Below are 20,537 nucleotides of genomic sequence, written 5' to 3'. Positions count from 1 at the left end.
CCCCATTTTTTTGGAAAAAACGACATTTTCACTGTATTTTGGCTATTTTCTTGGTCTCCTCCAGGGGAAACCACAAACTCTGGGTACCATTAGAATCCCTAGGATGTTGGAAAAAAAGGACGCAAATTTTGCGTGGTTAGCTTATGTGGACAAAAAGTTATGAAGCCCTAAGCGCGAACTACCCCAAATAGCCAAAAAAGGGCTCAGCACTGGGGGGGAAAAGGCCCAGCAGCTAAGAGGTTAAAAAAGTCCTGTTCAACAAATCATTCTTAAAATATAAATATATTCACCTGTTGGAATCTAAACGCATATTGTACAAAATGCACGTAGTAACATGTTTCCCAATTGGGAAGAGTTAAGCCTCCATCCTCCACACATGTATAAAGTGCTTAGAGCCAATCTGGGGTTGGATTCTCGGCACATAAAAGATGAAATCATAGATTTTGTTTCCTTAAAAGAGGTAGAACATAAAATCCAAGGCAGGGCTGCAAAAAAGATATTAAACAATTGAAGAACAAACATCTTTATTAAAGCCACTCTACCTAATAAGGTAAGTGGTAGCGGCTTCCATCTTGCTACTAACACTTTACCTTCTGAAAAACAGGGGTTTATAATTCAGTTTATAGAGATCTTCCACATTTTCTGTAATTCTCAACCCAGATATCACTTGGGTGGAGCATGTACACAGTTTTGCAGTTTGAGTAATAAATTTTTCATATGGCAAATGCATGGTATTATGTCAGTTTTCGCTTTATTAATGTTCTGTCCTCATAAGGCCCGAAACGCTGAATACATTTTAAAAACTCTCTTGTGTTTCCTTCTTTGGACCCAAGATTAGCATAATATCGGCCATGTAAAGTTTAATGTTATCCATTTGTGGCAAAGGTGGCTGAATTACCTTTGTATGGCAAAAGCCAACTGCCAAATAAAAAAGGCATACAGGGCTGGAGAGAGGGGCAGCCCTTTCTAATCCCTCGCCAGACTTTAAACGACCCTTCCTATGGCACACTAATAATCAAGTTCACCTCCACGCTTTTATACATATTCTGTGAAAACACAGTGATCTGGGCCAGAAACCCAAATTTCTCCAAAACAGAAAGAAATATTTGCCTTCTCAGCAGAAGTACTGCTGCACAAATCTGTTTTATAGAACTGACGTTGAGTGTCGCCATTAAGTAGTTTGTGTTGGTGAATAATTCACTGTGGAGATAAATTAATTCATTCAGATCAAAAGAGTTTTAACAAACACAATGTTAAACCTATTTGCCAGCAGTTTATAATGATATTATACTCCATATTTAACAATGTGATGGGGCAATATGAATTCGGATCCTCTGTGTTTTTACCTTGTCTTTAAAAAAAAATCCCCACATTTACAACACTGAAAGAGGGTCCGAAAGGGCCTTCACCTAAAATAAAATGAGCTAATTGCAGCAAATATATATTTAACATATCCGAAAATGGGTAGCCCTGCTGTTGCAATCTCGGCTAAAACATTGAATGTTAATATTTATGGCCCAATGTTAGAAATTGGGTCTCTAGTTGGCAGAGGTATGCATCCGGTCCAAGTAGGGACCACAATTCTAGTCAGGGTAAGTCAGTTATACACTATAAATTAAACTGTGCTCACCCTCTGGTAACTTTGCACACAGCAGGCAGGCTTAACTTAGGAGGAAATGTAAAACAGTGACAACACCACACCAAAAAGATACCTGGGTAACAAAATAGAGCTAAGTTTAATGAACAAAACACGACCAAAACAACAAAAATCCAATAAGCAGAAGTCGAGATACGAATTTTTAAAGAATAAATGAAACTGAAGTGCTTAGAAACAAAGTGCCAACCGGGGTTATTTGGTTGCACTACACCGGGTCAAATCTGAACAGTCAAGCCGGCTGCGTTTAAGCATGAATCGGATACAGGGACCGGCCTTGGCCCACTGAAATCAGTACTGTGGTTATGTTGGTGTCGCAACCGGGGTTGGTCGTGCTAAACTGGGTCAAATCTGAAAAGTCAGGCCAACTGCGATGGAGTGTGAGTCGGATACAGGGACCAGCCTTAGCCCGCTGAAATTTGTACCTTGGTTCAGGTTTGCGTCAGTGTCAAGGGAGGATGTGGGAAGCGATGTGAGGAGCAGCTGAGTCAGTGTCGCCATTGATCCTGGCAATGTATGTGATGCGTCATTTCCGAACTGTGCAATCGGGGTGCGTCGCTGCTGAACCCCTTAGGTAAAAGTGATGCATCGGCATCGAGCTGCGCAGCTGGTGATGTGATGTCTCATGAAGAGGTGCTGCATTGCCGTCGAAGGTGATGCGTCTATTCAGACCTCTGCAATGATGGCGATGTGTGGATTTCAGTAGTTGCAGCACTTTATACCCACTTCCAAGGGTTCAGGGCTGATTGGCACCACTTGGAAGGGTAAGACTTACAACAAGCAAAGTCCAGGTGCTGTTGCAGGTTGTGTTGGAAGTCTTTTGGGTCCCTGAGATTTCAGCAGAAAAGGAGACAAGCCAGCAAGCCATTGAAATCACTCTGAGTTCAAGTGAGATCTGCACAGTCCTTCCTCAGCAGGGCAGCACAGCAGGAAAGTAGTTCTTCCAGATCAGCAACCCAGAGTGGCAGTCCTTGTAGCAACACAATAGTAGTTCTTTCTGGCGGAGTTATTCACAGGTCCAGAAGTGCACTGATTTGAGTAAGGTCAGATGTCCAGTTTGTATACCCAGTTGTGCCTTTGAAGTGGAGGTGACTTCAAAGAGGGGTCTTTGAAGCGCACAGGTGCTCTCCCATCCCGCCCTGACTTCAGACTAACCACGGGGGTTAAGTAGTCCTTTGTGTGGGAGCAGGACACTGCCTATTCAAGTGTAAGTGTAAGCTCCTCCCTCCCATCCTGCCCAGGATGGCCCATCAACATTCAGATGGCCACTTAGTCACACCTACACTTCCTTTGTGTGAGGCTGTGTAGAGGGAATGAAGAAAAACCAGCTGCCACCCCAGCCATGTTTTGGAGACAGGCTGCAGTCACACAGGGCTAAGAGCAGGAAAATGCCAACCTTTCTAAAAGCGTCATTATCAAAATTGTAATAGTAAATCCGATTTTACCTTTAAAGAGGATTTATCATTACAATTCCATAGGTACTAAACATGACCGGTCTACTCCATCTCAATCAGCAAGTACACTTAATTAAATGTTATAAGTAATCCCCAATGTTAACCTATGAGAGGGGTAGGCCCCACAGTAGTGATAAAGTAATTTGGGAGTTTTTCACTAAAAGGACATGTAAAACTTAAAAGTACATGCCTGCCTTTTAATTACATAGCACCCTGCCCTGTGGGCTACCTAGGGCCTACCTTAGGTGTGACTTATATGTAATAAAAGAGGTGTTTACAGCTTGGCAAGGGGTTTTCAATGCCAAGTCGATATGACATGGCAGTCAAACTCCACACACAGGCTCTGCAATGGGAGGCCTGAGAAGTGTTTACAGGGCTACTTAAGTGGGTGGTGCAATCAGCGTGGCAGACCTACTAGTCACATTTAATTTACAGGCCCTGGGCACAAATAGTGCACTTTACTACGGACTTATAAGTAAATCAAATATACCAATTGTGGATTTACCAATTTTTCCATGTTTTAGGGGAGTGAGCACATACACCTGAGCACTGATTTGCAGTGGTAGAGTGCTCAGAATCATAAGGCAACCAAAACAGATAGGCAAAAGTGAGGCAAGGCAGGCAAAAAGGTTGGGGGAAAACAACCCTAAGGCTGACTGCTCTAACACCCAATCAAAACTCTACCAGCATCTTTAGCATCCCCTTTGAGTGACACGTCTGGGGATCCCCAGAAAATACAGATAACAGCAGAGGAGAATACAAGTGCAGCAGAAGACATCAACAAAGAACAGAAGCAGTCTATGGTGGCTGAAACTGTGTCAGCTGGCAAATCTAAAAACTCGAGTGGAGAAATGCGACATGGAAGCAGGGGGAAACAGACTGAAGAGTGATATGTTCACATTATTCCTGCCCAATAAACTGTGGTACAATCAGGGAATAGTTGCAATCATAGTAAAGACCTTCCGACAGAAGAGCTCACATTTAAATTAATAGGCTTAGAGCCCCTGCCACTTTGATGGTAGTGACACAAAAACGGGAAAGCAAAGATCAACCGCCAAGAGGCTTGAGTAAATTCAAACAGAACTTGGATAGGGATCCTCAACCTCTGAATCACTTATTTGCATGCTAGAGGAAGTGCTGAGAGAGAGCTCAAAATGATAATGTTTACAGAGAGAGAGATGGAGGGTGAGATAAAGCAGTGTTTGGACAGTGTGAATGGTCAGCTGACAGCTAGTCGCTAGATTAAAAAAAAATGGAGCAGCGGGTGTCTGAGTATGAAAAGCTGCATTATGCAGTTGAACTAAATGACAAACTTTTTAAAAAATGAAGTATTATGGCTTAAAGACAAACAAGAATAGACGGAGAAGGATGCAAAACATTCAGATCTATGCATCACGGGGATTCCAAACATCAGGAAGATGGCGTTAGCTTTGTTTCTTTGGTGGAGATTTCAATAAGGAAATATGTAATGCAAGGATATACACAGAGCTTAACCGGTGCGCAGGCCCCCAGGGTTCCTACACAGATTTCTATTCATGATAAGTGACTTAAAAATATGTTGGTTAATTTTTCCGAGTATAAAATGAAAGATGATTCTCATTAGAGCCTCTAAGGAGAAATCATTTTCGACAAATAACTAGGCTTTTCTTATTTTTTCAGATATGACTGCAGAACGGCTTAAAGGCGGAAGGAGTTTAAGAACATATGACAATTCCAAGCAATAGGAGCACAGGCTTTGATAGCTCAAATCTCCAAGTTAAAATTGTCACATAAGGGAAAGTTTCAAATGTTTAACTTGGTCGAGGGTGCTGCTAGGTTTTTGAAAACTACAGGCTGAGTTCGATATTGTTTAATTAAAGTATTGTAGTACTGAAGGGATTAGAGGATGAGCAGGAGGGAAAACGGAAGGAGAGGCATTCATGGTGCCAAAAAGCCAACAATGGTGGGGGGAGGTGAGAACGGACTCCTGCCACAGCACGCAGGGTGCGGGGGTCACAGAGAGTGTTGGGGAGCAAACAAAAAGGCGGCTAGGAGTGAGAAGATGGCTTAGTATTTTGCACAGCTTATATAAGCACATACAATATCCACTTTGAAGTTAGATAACATATTGTTTTGCACCGATTCTTCTAAGTGAATACAATGTGCACTTTAAAAGAGGAATTTTATAATTGGAATATGTGCTACCCACTTGGTTGTGGTGGTACCGATCAGGTGAAACCACGCCCTAAACCTCAAAGAGCGAAATCTCAGGATTGTTATTTGCACAGTAGTATTTTCATTTGTGTGATTTGAGCAAAAAAGGCGCACAAACTTTAGAAGTTAATTCTCATTAAAAAAAGAAAGAACTCCGTTCCTCAGTCAGCAGTTACTTAACATCTACTTAAAAAAATAAAAATAAAATCTTTATCATAGGCCATCTTACTTTCCCTTCCCTCTACTCCAAGTGCTCATTACTTAGTCTCCTCTAACGTGACATTGTGCATACATTATAAATGCAATAAATATATTTCTTGTAGTACAACTTAACTCCATAAAAATAATAATAATATTGGTTAATAGAATCACCCTGATATGATTTTATCTTTACAATCTCTTAATTTAATATTTTTAGCATTGAAGAAGCTATCGATATGCAATATATTATAGCAAACATTATACAATGCAGAGGCAGTTGTCTAAAAGAACATATACCTTGTCATTGCTGCAGTAGGTCTCATATCACAGTTACAAATCACCACATTGCCTCATACTATTATGCACCGTTTCTAAAAATGTACTAACCCTATAACACAGCCTGACATTAGTACATGCCAATATCATAGATAATACATCTTTGATAAGTTGTATCTGGAGCTCTCTAAAAACAGAGAAGTAACATTTTTTTCTTTCATATTTACAAGCACAGAAACATATTAATACATGGCAGAAGGTCAAGGAGCACTGCGTGCAGCACGGACCGAGAGCCTCTGTTTGGGATTCTTTTTTTGAGATTAAAGTACTAGAACTATAAATGAAGGGGGTTGGCAGATTCTCATCGTCAGCAACTATCGTCTTACAATTTTGCTTTTATATCTTTTAAGTACTGCTGCAACATCATTATAATCTGTATCTTCTGAAACCCTACTGAACTTTTAGTAGGATCTCTTATTTCTACTCATGCTTCTAGGGCACGCAGCAGTGTTTTGCATAGATTTTACTTGGTATACCCAATAATGTTATCATTCAGTAATTGTTAGGCATTACTCCTGGCCCTTTTTAAAAAAAATAGGGATTCAAATACTTCCCTGCCAGGAATCTGGTAGTCTACCCCCTCGAACTACATTAGTGATCAGAGGTGTGAGAACTTGTACCCAAAGGTTGTATTCTAATTTTAATATATATGCTGACTGGCCGTCCGGGCCTTGGGCATGAGAGCTCTTTATTATAGTTGTAAACCACTTTCTTGAGGGTATTCGATTATCCTCATCCCTACTAGGACTTGTATTCCCCTAGCAGTTAAACATATATTCCTGCAGTTCATTATCTTTGTTACTTTTATTTTTATTTTCCTCAACACAATAAAGATACATAATATAGTTAACCCACAGTTCTTCATCCTCTGGAAAGGCCTCTAATTTCTTTATTACCCCTAGCGTTTTACCCAATACTTCCCAAAAGATTTTCTCTCTTCCACTAGGGAAGGCTGTAATAACTTTCGTCCAGATACTGTCCTTCTCTTTCCAGTCAACCTTTCTTATTTCTCTTTTACAGTCTCTCCTATACTCTATAATCAGCCTATTTATGGCTCCAGAGTCAAATTTATACGCTTTCCTTATTTTCTTATTCAGGTCTTCCTTAGCTTTTAACGTTTCCCCCTCAAACTGTGATTTGGACTTTGTCTTTTTGTTAATATTCTTAGACTTAAATGACAGTTGGCATGATTAATTTATCGACCTCTCATATTCCATTATTACTTTAACTGGGCTTCTGCAATATATGATTTGAAGATTCTGAACCATTTTGTTTTACTTGATTCTTCGTTTTCATAGACCAAATTCTCTGGTCATTCTTACATAAAGTATATGCTGACTTCTGCCACATATCTTTTTCTTTAGTCAGCCGACCAATTGTTAATAGAAGAGGTCTATGGTTACTCCCAGCTAATTCCCCTATGACCAAGTCATCAACTAAGCAGAATTTCTCCATATACATTATTGCAAAATCAAGTAAGGAGAATGTTTTGCTATTGTCAAACATTGGCTAAATAGGTTAGTCCCACTTATTCCTTCCATTAAAAACTATCAGACTAAATTAATTTACGATATTCGCCATTTTCCTCCCTTTGGGATTGCTAGTTTTGGTTATTAGTGATTAAGTTGGATTATTTAAGATTGCTTTCTTTTCTGCTTAAAATTCATCACACAAATCAGAACTTTTTGCATCAAAATCACCGAATAACAAGGTTGCACACTGTGGATATGTTATACTTATCTAAAAGGAGTATCATTTGTTGGACTTGCTTATCCTTGAGGCCTGTTTGGCGTAAACTATACATTTATAATGATAAGACCATTGACTCTACTGTTCCTATAAGGGTCTTCTGATTAACAAAGTTTCCCGTAACATACCAACAGTGATGTTCATATCTTTCAACTTCTTAATAAAAGACTGCCAGTTCCTTCTTAACCCAGCTGTATTCCAAGACAAACTATAAATCAAGTTATCATCGCTTTTTCCAAGGTGATGGTTTAGGGATCTGGCTTTCTGAGTTTATAGCTGTCACTATCTAGTTCCAATTGTCTATTTTGGGCAAGACGCTATCATTGATATTCCAATAGATTAGTGTTCCCTAATAGAGTAGGTTTTTCTCTATTGTCCTTCAGTGTACCAATTTTATTGGAGACAACCATTTCAATTCCTTGTCAGTATCCAATCAAATCAAATCTTTAGTCAATGTATGATCAAATATTAAGTAGTTCAATAATATGACTGGCACTCATGACTGAAGCTGGAGATTCAGTTGCACACACAGAGACCAACAGTGCTCATTAAGGGTCTCCACAATCCCGGGGTCACAAAGGTAAACTCCTCTTCTCAGTCAACCTTCTCCTTCTCACCAATCTCCACTTATTTTCTCTTGTTCTGTACTTCAATCCAGTCACATTGTCACTTTACACCACTCTATTACAAAACAGCAGACCAGAAGGATCAAAAGGGAGACGGGGCCAAGGGGGATTGTGCTCAGGCCCTGAAAACCCCCAACGCAGTACCTGGCTGCGCCACAAAAATGTCTGCAGTGCAGCGGGTTGAGCACCAGGAACTCAGACCATCCACACAGCCATATTAGTCTCCTCCTTCAGTCTTTGCCTCCCCCTGCAGAAAACAACAAGTGAGCAGCAGATATACAAGATACACAAGTTAGCAGGCATCTAAGCAACAAGTGAGTGAATAAACAAACAATACTATGCAGGCAGTGTACTGGCAGCTGATGTGAGGTAAAACTACAAAAATATGGTATACTAATGATATTGATAGTGTCCTTTTCATGCAAAGTGGCTGGCACAATACGCATGTCAATCCTCCAATATTTTCCTCTAACAGGAGAGGCAATCCTACAGAAGCAACAACCCGGCAGCAGCCGGGTGCAAACAAAAACAGCCAAAGACAGTCACAGAACAGGTTTGTGGGAAGGGTAGAACAGGGACCTCTCTACTCCCAGGCCTCTCCCTTCCCCCTTGCCACACAGCTTTTCAGCAGGCTGCAAGCCAATGTCCAAGCATCCTTTTCCTCTTGAGCTACTTCCTACCTAGCTCCTTAGCACTAGCCACTCCAGCTAGGCCTGGAAAGTAAGCAAGGGGCATAATGGAAGGGGTGTGGGGGAGAATAGCAGAGTAAAATTAAAAGTGGCGCAGACAGGTGATCCACAGCCGCACTGTGACCTGGTCCATCCACTTCTGCAGACTACTGGCAGGCCCAGCAGTATCCACTGTCGGCTATCCTACTGGGTAGGGAGACCTCACTCACCATTTGCTGTTGGATTGTCCATCCGATACTGTTGTTGCCACTGAAACTGCTGTCCGGCTCAGGCTCATTATTGCCTGCATGCACCTGTGGTCTCTGGGTAGCAGGGCAACAGGCGAGAAGCCGGAGGGCAGTGAAGCAATCGGCAACTATGAGCCTGTTGCATTCTGCTCTGTAAGTCATGTCACGCAGAAGTTAATCCAGAATGTTTGAAGGATCATAGTAGTTTCATTTGCAAAGTATGTTAATGCGAAATTACACATTGATGGATGAGAGTTTGGAGTCCCCAAAATGGGCTGGGAATGAGGTGGTTAAGAGAGATGTAAAATAATGAGAAGAGAGGAGATGTAGGCTCTAATAGCAGTTGGAGGAGTGTCAGGGGTCCACATATATGACATATATGCTATTTGCACAGGAGGTATGTGTCCGTATCTATGTGGACAGTACACATATTTGTGGGTGAAGCTTTTTACAGCTTATCAGAGGAGGGAGTGATTAGGGCCCTGGATGGATGATGGTTTGATTCCCGAGGACTCGTATGAAGGGAAGAGTCTTTGACCTAACTGTACATCTTCGAGTTTTCATGAAAGAGGAGCTGATTTTTTACTAAAGTATAATTGAAAGGAAGAATATTCAGATTGTTTGTGAATTTTGTCTTTCAATGTTAATGGGACATGGTCCTTTAGTTGTTATATTACAGGAGACCAACATAGTGGAGAAGTGTGGCACAATGGTTAGAGTGGAAGACCCTGATGCAAAGATCTGGCCCGGGACCAGGGTTCAATTCCCACCTCGGTGGGTCTTGGGCTCAGTTCCCAGGGACCAGATAATTCTCGCCTCGGTGCCTAATCTAATTGATTGGTCCCACTCTGTAACTCTGGGCAATAGTTTGCTTAATCTCCACAACGGCCCTCACAGCGCTTGGATGCCTGGCTTCACCCTGATGCTGTCCAGGAGTGGGTGCCTCACAGGGAAAAGCCAGGAGGGGTTCCACAGTGGTATGCGTACAGCACCTTGAGACCCAAACGGGTGAGTAGTGCGCTATACAAGTGCGAAGTTTACATAACATTGGCTAATTTGGCTAAACTCATGATGTTCAACAAATGGTCAGGGTTTAAAGGATTCTCAGTGCAGAGAGAAGCACACACAGGTGTTGCAATATAAACTTCTTAGTGCAGAAATACACACCTGGGAGAGTGCTGCAGAAGGCCACTGGTGTTGGGTAAACTGCACTATTGCCTCTGTGTGTCTGGTGCGTTTTTACACTCCTGTGGAGGATAATCTGGGACCTTATGTCAACTCATTCCAATCTATGCCGACGATCACAGGGAGAATTATTATCTGGGTGATTTCAAGTTTTTTACAAAACCGAGAGATGGGTACTACAAAGGGCAATAAGAGACAACATAAACCTAAAACAGTTAAAATTATGCAGAAATATCAAAAACATTTGATGTTAATTGACCCAGTGAAAAATACCTTTCTAGAAAAGTGAGAGTATACTTGCATTTCTGCCATGTTTAAAATGGATACATTGATTGATTTCTTGTTAATGTTTTCTAGTACAGAATTTGGATATCTGACAAAAAAGGTTTGCTCTTGAGTTAGGTATTTCTGGAGGTAAGAGAAGTTTTAAACCAAAATGATGGATTTTCAATAAGACATATTCGGAGGATAATAAGTGGGTGGAAGTGTTCAGGGAGGAGATAGGGGAACTTATGATAATTAATCAAATAAAGCACTGCTGAATTTATTCTGGGATGCCTCAAAAGCATTCCTATGGGTACAAACAATTGCTAAAGACATAATTGCAATTAACCATCTTAAAGTATAAAAGCTGGTGCTACATAAGGCAGGTTAGAAGCCAATATGAGACGTTTCAGCTATATCATACTGAAAGGAGCTGAAAGCCACATGAAAGAGTTCAATCTGCTTTGACTGAGTATTATTATGCTGAGGGTTATGTGAATAATTTTACATACATGCAAATGGCATAAGTGTAAAGTAACTATGCAGGAAGATTCATAGCCTGGCAATCATGGGAGAAAACATTTCAAAGCACTATCTGCACTTGAAAATGCCATAATACAGGGCTTTGTAGGAAGGAGACAGGACACAAATAATTCATTTTTTAAAACATTATAGTCAGATCTATAATCATTCTCAATTAGTTCGATAGGAATGAATAGGATACATTTCAAGCTCATTTGCAGATACCAAAATTCTCAGAGGATGATAAATTGGTAATCCTTTTACTATGGAGGAACTGGAGGAGGCAATCAATTTACCAGACAGCAAGGTTCACACCCAAATGGCTTTCCATGTGAATTTAATGTATTTTTTCTAATTTGGTGGCGATAAATTACTGCAAAACAATTCCACCTTGACTTCATCAGTCTGAAGGACACTGTTTCATAAAACTTGTGGTTAATTCACGTGCTGTTGCTATGCGGCACTTTTGGCACTTTGCCTCCACAAAGCCATAGGTTATCTTTTCCTTATTGTAGAATCATGAATTATGATGTTTACTGCATTAAAAGAGGCCCATAAATGCCTGGAATGTTTTGGGGTTTCTTGCGTGCTTTAGGAACATTAAAGATCTTGGGAATTTTCTGAGGTACCCACTCATGAGTAGATTGGCAACCATCTGGAACTTTCAACATTTGTAAATAATCTCTGAAATGAGAGACTTCATAGTGTTTAGAACTGGCTTTACAGTCCTTCCCAGACCGATAAACAGAAGCAACACTTTATCATCAGAGAACATCACAGATATCTTTTGACCTATGCATTAAGTTTTCCATAAACCTGAATGTTCCAAACCAAACTGCTTGGATTATGAAATCCACATTCTGATGTTATATACAGGTGGTAGCACATCCTGATCATCAATCAACTAGTTACTCCCTTTCTGGTAATTTTAATTAACAGACATGACAACGGTAAAGTTGCACTTACTTTTTCACACAAAGCTTCTGAAAGTCCTCTATGTTTAATACATAATGACAATGTGAAATTTGTGTTTGTTATTTGCCCCATCAGTTTAAATGCATCTATTGTGATGCCTAGATGACGGTGAGATATGTATTAATAAGTAAAACTGTAGAATCTTATCAGGTTGGACCTCTTCTGACTCTCGCCTATAAATATAATTGAGGTACTAATAAGGTTTAGTGTTTAATACAGAGTCAAAGTGTGTGAGCAAATAGTGGTAGAATTTAACAGAGGTACCAAAATCTGTCAGGATTGTTTTTAAAACAAACCTGGAACTTCTGAGTTAAGAGAAATAATTTCAATTGCCACCCTATGTGGAAGGACTCTTTTAAAGGGCATCTACTCAAATCAGCAAACCACTGCAGCAGGCACCCGGAAACCTTACTGTTTTAGAAAACAAGAAAATACACACTAAAAAGAAATGCATACCTTGGAAACGCTTGGCAGCAGACTCTCGCAGAGAAAAGAAGATATCACACATGACGGTGGGACACCTCACCCCAGACTTTGTGATGACATTGAAAATGCGATCGACATATTGCCTAAGGTTTTCCTAAGAAAGTTCACCAAAACAATATGTTAAAAGACACAAAGACACTGTACAATAAAGTTTCCAGCAAAAATATCTATTATGTGTGGCATCGAGCTGATATGAAGGGAGTTTACCGTATATTCCTTTCAATATTTATAAAGCAATTCTAACCTTAGCAGAATAGAGCAGAATGACACTTCTTGCCAACTATTTATGCGGTTAACAGAAAGCAATTCGATTTTGAAATAGAAAAAAGTTCAGGATAAACACAGATCATCCTCGGGTATAGGAAATTAAATACACATTAAATGGTAACTGGCTCAAGCACTGTGTCACAAATGATAGGATTTCTGTGTTTAGTTATCCTTTAAAAATAATGTACGTGTTCATTTGTCCCTACTTTCACTCACCACTTGAGCAGGAGCATTAACCACCAGTCTGCATAACTAGTGGCAGTTTGCCACATTTTCATTTTAAGCATATTGTATTCTGGTAATACCGGACTGCGTGTAAGCAAAAACCTAAGCACCCAACCTGTTAAGTTCATTCAACACTGGTAAACAAAGATGCCCAATGTTTGTCTTATGCTGTTTAGCCCAGAATGCATGTGAAATGTAGTCAGTGGCAGCATTCTAATCTCATGAGCCACTGCCAGCATTCCATATAGGCTGCTAACATTTACTGTTCTTTAGTTACTACATTTGCTGTTTTCGAGCACCTTGAGAACTGAACTACTTACTGTCCTTCGACGTACCAGTGATAGACAGTGGCTAGGATACTGCATGGCAGGGAACTAGAGGTTTACATAATTCTTAGCCAGAGTTTGAACATTTTCAGAATTGCAATAGCTTTTGCATGACTTGTATACCAGAGATGTGGAGGGATTAGGTTCCAAATTAAGAACCAATGATTGACCAACTAAACCTGCCATTCACTGCTCTTTTAACAACAAGGTTTACTGATTTGGGCCTGGGGATTTAGAAACCACATATCAGAGACCCGCTCAGCCTCCCAATAATAACCCATTACTGACCTAGAAGCAAAAAATAAACCTTCTGGAATTCAAACCCATTCAACACTTTCAACACCGTCACCCACCATTGCAAGAGCTCTCCAACTCAAGAATCCACAAGACATTCAACCTAACCATTGACATGGTAGCTCCACTCCAACGCTTCTACTTTAGGACTCACCATTATTCATAGTTGCATCACAACGTCAACAAACTAAAAAAATTACTTTTTTTTCCACAGAGCTCCTAGCATGAATCTAAACAAGACACAGTTATAGCATCTGTCAAACTTTCACCAATGAAACTTCTGTAACGCGCTCCTCTTTGCAAACATGGTATTCATGGCAGACAAAGTACCTTCAGCTCTCAAAAGTGTCCAAAGTGAAACTTAAAATGCACAAAGGTTCATCAAATACTTATGCACCAGGATCCCCATCCACGTCTCAAGATTTTTAAGAAACTGACCTATCCATTTCTCACCACCATGCTACTCATGCTGCAATACAAGTTGCCATTTAATCCTACATACTCACTGCAATGCTCACAAACAAAACCAAAAGATGCCTTCATGCTCTTTGTCAGTACCTGACACAAAGTGGTGTCTTTCCTATCTGCATTAACATAAACAGTACCCTCAATGCTGCCCTGCCCATTGACTGGCCTCAAATTGCCCTCTTTATTGAACAACATCACCCATGGCCTTCAGCCAACCAATTGTCAACCACATCATAAAACTCCTCATCGACCTTGCCATATAAAAATATTACTGACCCTTCATTAAAACCTTTCAATTCAGTAAGTGGTGGTATTCAATAACTGCAAGAACCAGAGAATCAAGATATTCTGGTCGATGGAACAGATTTACATAAAAAAAAAGAGCAAACCACGGCACTCAACAAAATCTTTGGCAATATGCTTGCCCTAAACAACTTTCATTGTATATGTACACTCATCCTCATAGCATAAAATGGCTGGGGGAAGTAAGTAGACCTATGTTAGAAAACGCATTGCCTTGGCAACGGAAAATAAGTGAAAGGTTTATGTTTAAAAAGTTGCAGGTGTTATGCAAATGTTAGCATCTATCTATTATTTAACTGTTTTGGTGTACAACTACAGAGTTTCAGTTCTCCTATGTCTAGGTGTGCAATACTTAAATGCCCATAATACAATAAATAATACTCGCCAACTCTTCTACGCTTTCAATGTGGTCCCAACATGACACATTAAGAACGAATATTAAAACTGGCCACAGCCTGGGAATACAATATCAATTGGTTCTCATCCCCAGTAATCCTACCAGCGAAGATACATTTCCCCTCTTCTTCTCCAAGCTCTGTCTGACTCCCATGGTAATCCATAAAAATTACCCACTCTCAACTATTCTCAAAATCTTCATGCTGCCACTCGTGCACCTGTTTGGAAACAAAACTAGGTTGAACATTTTAAATAAAAAAGTGAAAAAACTCAAAATTAATGTGGGAAGCATCATTTCAAATGTTATTGCTGGCTATGTTTTTAGCAATAGTTCGAAAGCCAAAAGTTGGCTATTTTGCTAATTTTCTCATATTTTTACAATTTTTAACTATTGCTGTAGGGCACCCTTATAGTACCTTCCCACTTATAAATCTATGCAAACCCCGTAATTTACTCCTTACTGTCAGGTATCCTAACTCTAATCTCATACCTAATATTATGCCTCATCGTAACTGACCCTCTCACTTAATCTTAACATTGTCCATTATCCTAATCCTAACCCTAAATCTTACTCTTACTTCATCCTTAACCCCACCACTAAACAAACAGTAGCCCACACCGTCAACTGAGGCTAACCTTAATACGAAACATAACCGCAACCCTATTATTATCCCTAACCTTCCCTACACCTAACCCCAATGCACACATTTCACCCTAAAACTAACCCAAATCATATTCTTTACCTATTTTCTTTTTAACACTTTTCAGACTTTCATTTTTTTCAAATTTTTGGTTTCTAACTTTAGTTTTTTTAAAGTTATGTTCGATATTTAGTTTTTTTCACGTTTTATATAAATTCAGACCAAATACTACTAGAAATCAGAGTCTATGGAACTGGTGCTCTTACGGCACACAGTTCTTTCTTAAGATGAAGAGCTCAAAGGACGACTCAACCCACATTGCTAAGAATCTTCCCACAACAAGAGGAAGAACCACCTTTTGCTAGCACATTGTACTATGTTTCTGCACAGTAATCATCTCCATTATAGTAAAGTGAAAACCGAGTACACCCATTTGCTCAATGTCAGACACTGGTCAATTTAACAGAATACATAAAGTGCAAATAGCTCCACTTCTACCCACTTCTGGCCAAACTATTGTCAAAACTGAGATAAAATAAAAGCCAGCAGCCTCTGTCTCACTTTCAAGCACCTCACAGTAATCATACCAAATTATTCTGCATTAAAGATCACTTCTTAAATTCCAAGCAGATCATTTTCTTAGACAATCTCATCCATCTCCCTCTCTTAATATTGAGATACATTAGATGGGGAAAAAAAGCTTTGCAGAGGAAGGTCAACAATATAGATTTGCCCCCCTCTCAAATCAGAGTGAAGTGTCCAGCAATGTTTTTGTTCCCAAATACAAACTAAGAGCAACTGCTAGACGGCCAGTAAAGTTTGCCTGTTTGTGTTCCATCCCTCGAAGACGAATACACCCACAAAGATCTAAGGTCCCACTAATCTTCCATCTTGTGGGCCTGTTGTGATCGGGCCTCTATGCAACGTAATGTGTGCACAGTGTAAATACCAGAAACAAATTAAATGCAAAGGTAAAGCCTATTCTTATTAGTAAGTATTTTTGGAGCAAGTTGTTTATGACACAGAATCCAGAAACTCGGACACACTGGGCTGAAACATAGAAAAACATGGATTGTACGTTTTCTCTCTTTCGAGCATGTGTATGACAATAGCATACAACTGTCAGACTGCTCCTGACACAGTGGAGCGCTCTAGAATTCTTCAACAGCCCCCACCTTAACAGTCTGACCCGCATAAAATTCGCATACTGACTGGCTGGGCTTGGTCTGGCTGGGAGGAAGCCTCCTTCCTAGTGCTATTAGAAGGGAGCCGACCGTTCAGTATTGCTTTCAACAATTTAAAAGTGACATCAAATGAAGTTTTTACCTTGTTATTTTCCAGATTCTCTCCATCTTTCAGCTTCACTGGATCAACTTCACATGGTTTATGGACCTCGCATATCTGGACAAAATGAAATGCCATAGTCATTAAACTGCTTTGTCTTCAAGAGATCACATTTTACATAAGCAGAAACTCTCAAATGCTCTGCTGATGCATTATTGTACTGCCATGAGCTGCATTTATCTAGCTCTGAATACCCCTGAAGTGGATTGCACCAGGCAGTACCCTGATCCTGAACTCAGGGTCCCTGGTTAATCCATGGCTTACTGTTTACTGACCAGGGATAGAAAGGGGCAGTGTCAGGAGTACCACAAGGGGAAGCAGGAGTAACCGTTAGTATTTCTCGCTGTACCTAACTGACATACAGTAAACAGATGTACAAATGTATGATTTCAATATCCCAAAACATGAAAACAAAGACATTTGGAACATATATTTTAAAACTCCCAGAAGTTACTGTAAAATAAATCTATGCTACATTTCTTCCAACAATTTGAAAAACAATTGAAAAATATGCAAACATTTTGGGCTTATAAAATACACAATCAGCAGGATCAACCTGGAATTGCACGTAGACTGGCCCTGAAAAGTGATATAACATTCTACGCCACTGAACTCAAACTACAAAAAAGAAATACCTGTAAGATCTGATTGGCAATGTTAACAGTTCTGTCCTGGTTTCTACCTATAACGCTTTCTACTCTTGTGATAACTTTAATTGGTGCAATTAACATAATAGAATGCCATGCGGACCCTGATACACAAGAGCTGATTTTTTCCTTTTATCATTTGCTTGTCTATTTTTTTTAAACCCTACACTGAGTTCATCAAACTGCCCATACATATCAATTGGTCACAGATATCATAAAAGAAGCTTTTGGCTCATGATTCCGGTTTTTCATTCTTCTATTCGTACAGTATGAATTCAGATGAGCCTCATTTCATGATTCCTTATTTCGTTTTAGTGACTGTGTTAAACTGAGAACACTGGAGTCTTAGGCCTTCACACTGCCTATCGGACTCTCACATCGACTCAAGCAGGTGAAAGGTTCAGATTGCTACTCATGTAATCCTAGGCAGAAATGTCTGTCAGGTTACTAAGGATTTATAAGGTCAGGACTCATAAAGCAGTCCAAACCCTTGGGTTACAAATCACTCAAGAACTCACAGACTTGAGGCTCCTAGAGCTGTAGCATCCCTCACGTGATAAAGAACACGCAGGCTCAAACCTCACAAAACACAGCTATCTCTGAGGTGGCAAAGAACATGCGAGCTCAGGCCACGAAAAGCAGATTTAACCCTGAGGTGACAAGGAACCTGAGGCTCTGACCACACAAAACCAAACTATTTCTCAGGTAACAAGGACCTTACAGGTTTATGCTGCAAAAGCACAACAATCCCTCAGGTAACAAAGAACATCAGGCGTAGGTGTCATGAAGCAACAGTATCTATCAGGTGACAAAGACCTCGCGGGCTCCAGCTTCATAAAGGAGCGCAATCCACTGGCATCATGGAATGTTTAGGTGCAGACCTCACAAATCAGAGAGATCCTCAAGGGGAGCAATAAATTACAATCTGTGGACTCTCAACCCAGTTATTCTCAATGTGATAAATAAATATTCAGGCTTTTCACGTCAGAGTGGTTACTCATGTGATAAGGAAGATATGCACTGGCTTTAGCCAGCTGAGCTGGCTCTCACGTTACATATTTCTTACAGGTGTTTGTTTTAGACTGCGGAGTTATCTCTCAGGGGTGAAGCAATCCTTCTAAACTCTGTCGGAGACCTCAGGACTCACCATCAATGTCTGGAAAATTTTAATGTGGAATTTTAAGAAAACAAAAAGGAGTGCATCATGCAGCACATCTCAAAGGAACCCTTCTCCAGATAGATGCTGTACTAGACCAGTATTTGTCAGCAGGGGGGCAAGTACATCAGGTGCAGTTCTTAATAGGGTAGCTCTATTTTACCAGCACGTGTTGGCTGGCATTTAATACTTTAACAGCTTTGAAGAAGTAGTTCAGTACCTTACAGTCACTTCATTGCAGCTCAGTATCCTACAACCACCCTCATCCTGCATTACTGGACACCACTAGTTAGCTGGACTGATGAACCTGGTCAACATTTGCCAACAGAGCCACAGTATTTGATAAGCATTCCACTGGAAAATCATGCCAGTACTTCTTAACAAGTTGCAGTGCTGTTCCAGGGCTGCCCAGCACTTCATGCAAAGGGTGCAGTACTCTTTTACCATTCCCAGCTGATCTGCAGTACCCTACCAGCAGTTTCCGGAATGGATCCAGTACTTTGAAGCTCTTCACAGTGAGAGTAGTTTTCTACAACTTCACAGCAGTATTGCACCACTATTTAGCACATCCTAGCATGTCTACAGTACTCGCCCAGCATTTCACAGCAGGACTGCATTAGTTTAATGACAGCTTCCTCAGTGTGTCTCAGCAGGGATGCCTAGCATTTCTGGGCTGCACTGCAGTAGCATTTTCAACAGGAGAACACCACAATTCAAACACTTAAATGCACCAAAGTACACTTTGTAAGGGTGACTTAGCAGTACTTTTTCAGCACGCCTAAATGGCGTCTTAATACCGTGCAGCACTTCTCTACACAGTTGTGCACAACTGAATCTGTTGTTTGAAGTCAGAATACTGTAAGTCAGCTGTCAGTGGCAATCCGTTCCTGGCAGGAGGAATAGTTCAAAAACAATGCTGCATTCTACTGGGTACAGTGATGACGCGTAGGTCCTTGCATCTCAATCACTTAGTAAAATTATCATACAGGATCCCTCACTGGTCGTATGGACCTTTGATTGTGGACTTGAAGTGCGTGAAAGGAGCTAAAATTAGCAGTACATATCAGTTAGTTGTGAAACCTATGAGGCTCCACAAGAACAGCAGAAATTATGATGTCCAAACCATGAAGTCAAATTAGTCAAATCACAAATTAAATAATTGGCAAACATTTATTTAGGATATATATCATCACAGCATGGATTTTAAAATGATGGAGCAATCTAAATCGAAGTATCATAAAGAACAACACGTTACCCATACTCACAAAGAGAAGGCAGAATACTCAGACTAAGTATTACATAAAGAGACTTCCCTTTTCTAAATAAAGTAGTGAAATAAGTTACTGGGATTTCTATGGAGAAAATGGAAGAAGGTGTCAGTGTCAAATGAACCACGTTTAAGGTTCATGGGAAATGAGTGTTCATGCATAAAGCATTTTTCACTCCAGGCAAGGAAATCATCAGAATAGAGAAAAAAGGGTCTTAAGTCCTCGAAGTCAGGACATCGTCTGTCTAAAATAACTTATAGAACTGAAATGAAAGCATCAAAACGTTTCCCGAAGCTCCCCATTATCAGATTCCCACCAAAATGAACCAACCCCAGAACAGAGTGCTCTGGGAGCCAGTAGAGTCCATATTTTCCCAATCTCACACATAAATAGCACATCTGCCCATCCTTGAATGTATCATTCATCTGGTCTGTCTGGCACAGGAGACTTCTCGCCGTCGCATCTCAACGTCTACCACCAAATCTTCATTACTGCACCTCACTATCAGACTAATACAAAACAAAGAACCTTTCTCTAACTAATGAGGAGTCCAGTTGCACATTGAAAACAAAACACTGGAATTTTTTTTAAAGTATACCATTTAAAACTCGGGCCTAGTTGCAGGCTAAATTATAAAAATT

At 40.2% G+C, this 20,537-nt stretch overlaps 1 protein-coding gene across 7 annotated transcripts in view; it reads right to left on the bottom strand.

Annotated features, from left to right (window-relative positions):
* RASA3 (RAS p21 protein activator 3) overlaps positions 1-20,537 on the bottom strand; it is an 821,322-nt gene that overhangs the window by 156,619 nt on the left and 644,166 nt on the right. For all 7 annotated transcript variants that reach the window (XM_069204628.1, XM_069204627.1, XM_069204630.1 and 4 more), the window contains 2 exons: positions 16,808-16,882; positions 12,532-12,655 (listed from right to left, as the gene is read on the bottom strand). In XM_069204628.1, the coding sequence (XP_069060729.1) occupies positions 12,532-12,655; positions 16,808-16,882 (199 nt within the window). The remainder of the gene's footprint in view (positions 1-12,531; positions 12,656-16,807; positions 16,883-20,537) is intronic.

The sequence above is a fragment of the Pleurodeles waltl genome, chromosome 8, assembly GCF_031143425.1.
Source record: "Pleurodeles waltl isolate 20211129_DDA chromosome 8, aPleWal1.hap1.20221129, whole genome shotgun sequence".
NCBI lineage: Eukaryota > Metazoa > Chordata > Amphibia > Caudata > Salamandridae > Pleurodeles > Pleurodeles waltl.
The sequence above is the reverse complement of the archived record's forward strand: the minus strand, read 5'-3'. Positions and strand labels throughout refer to the sequence as shown.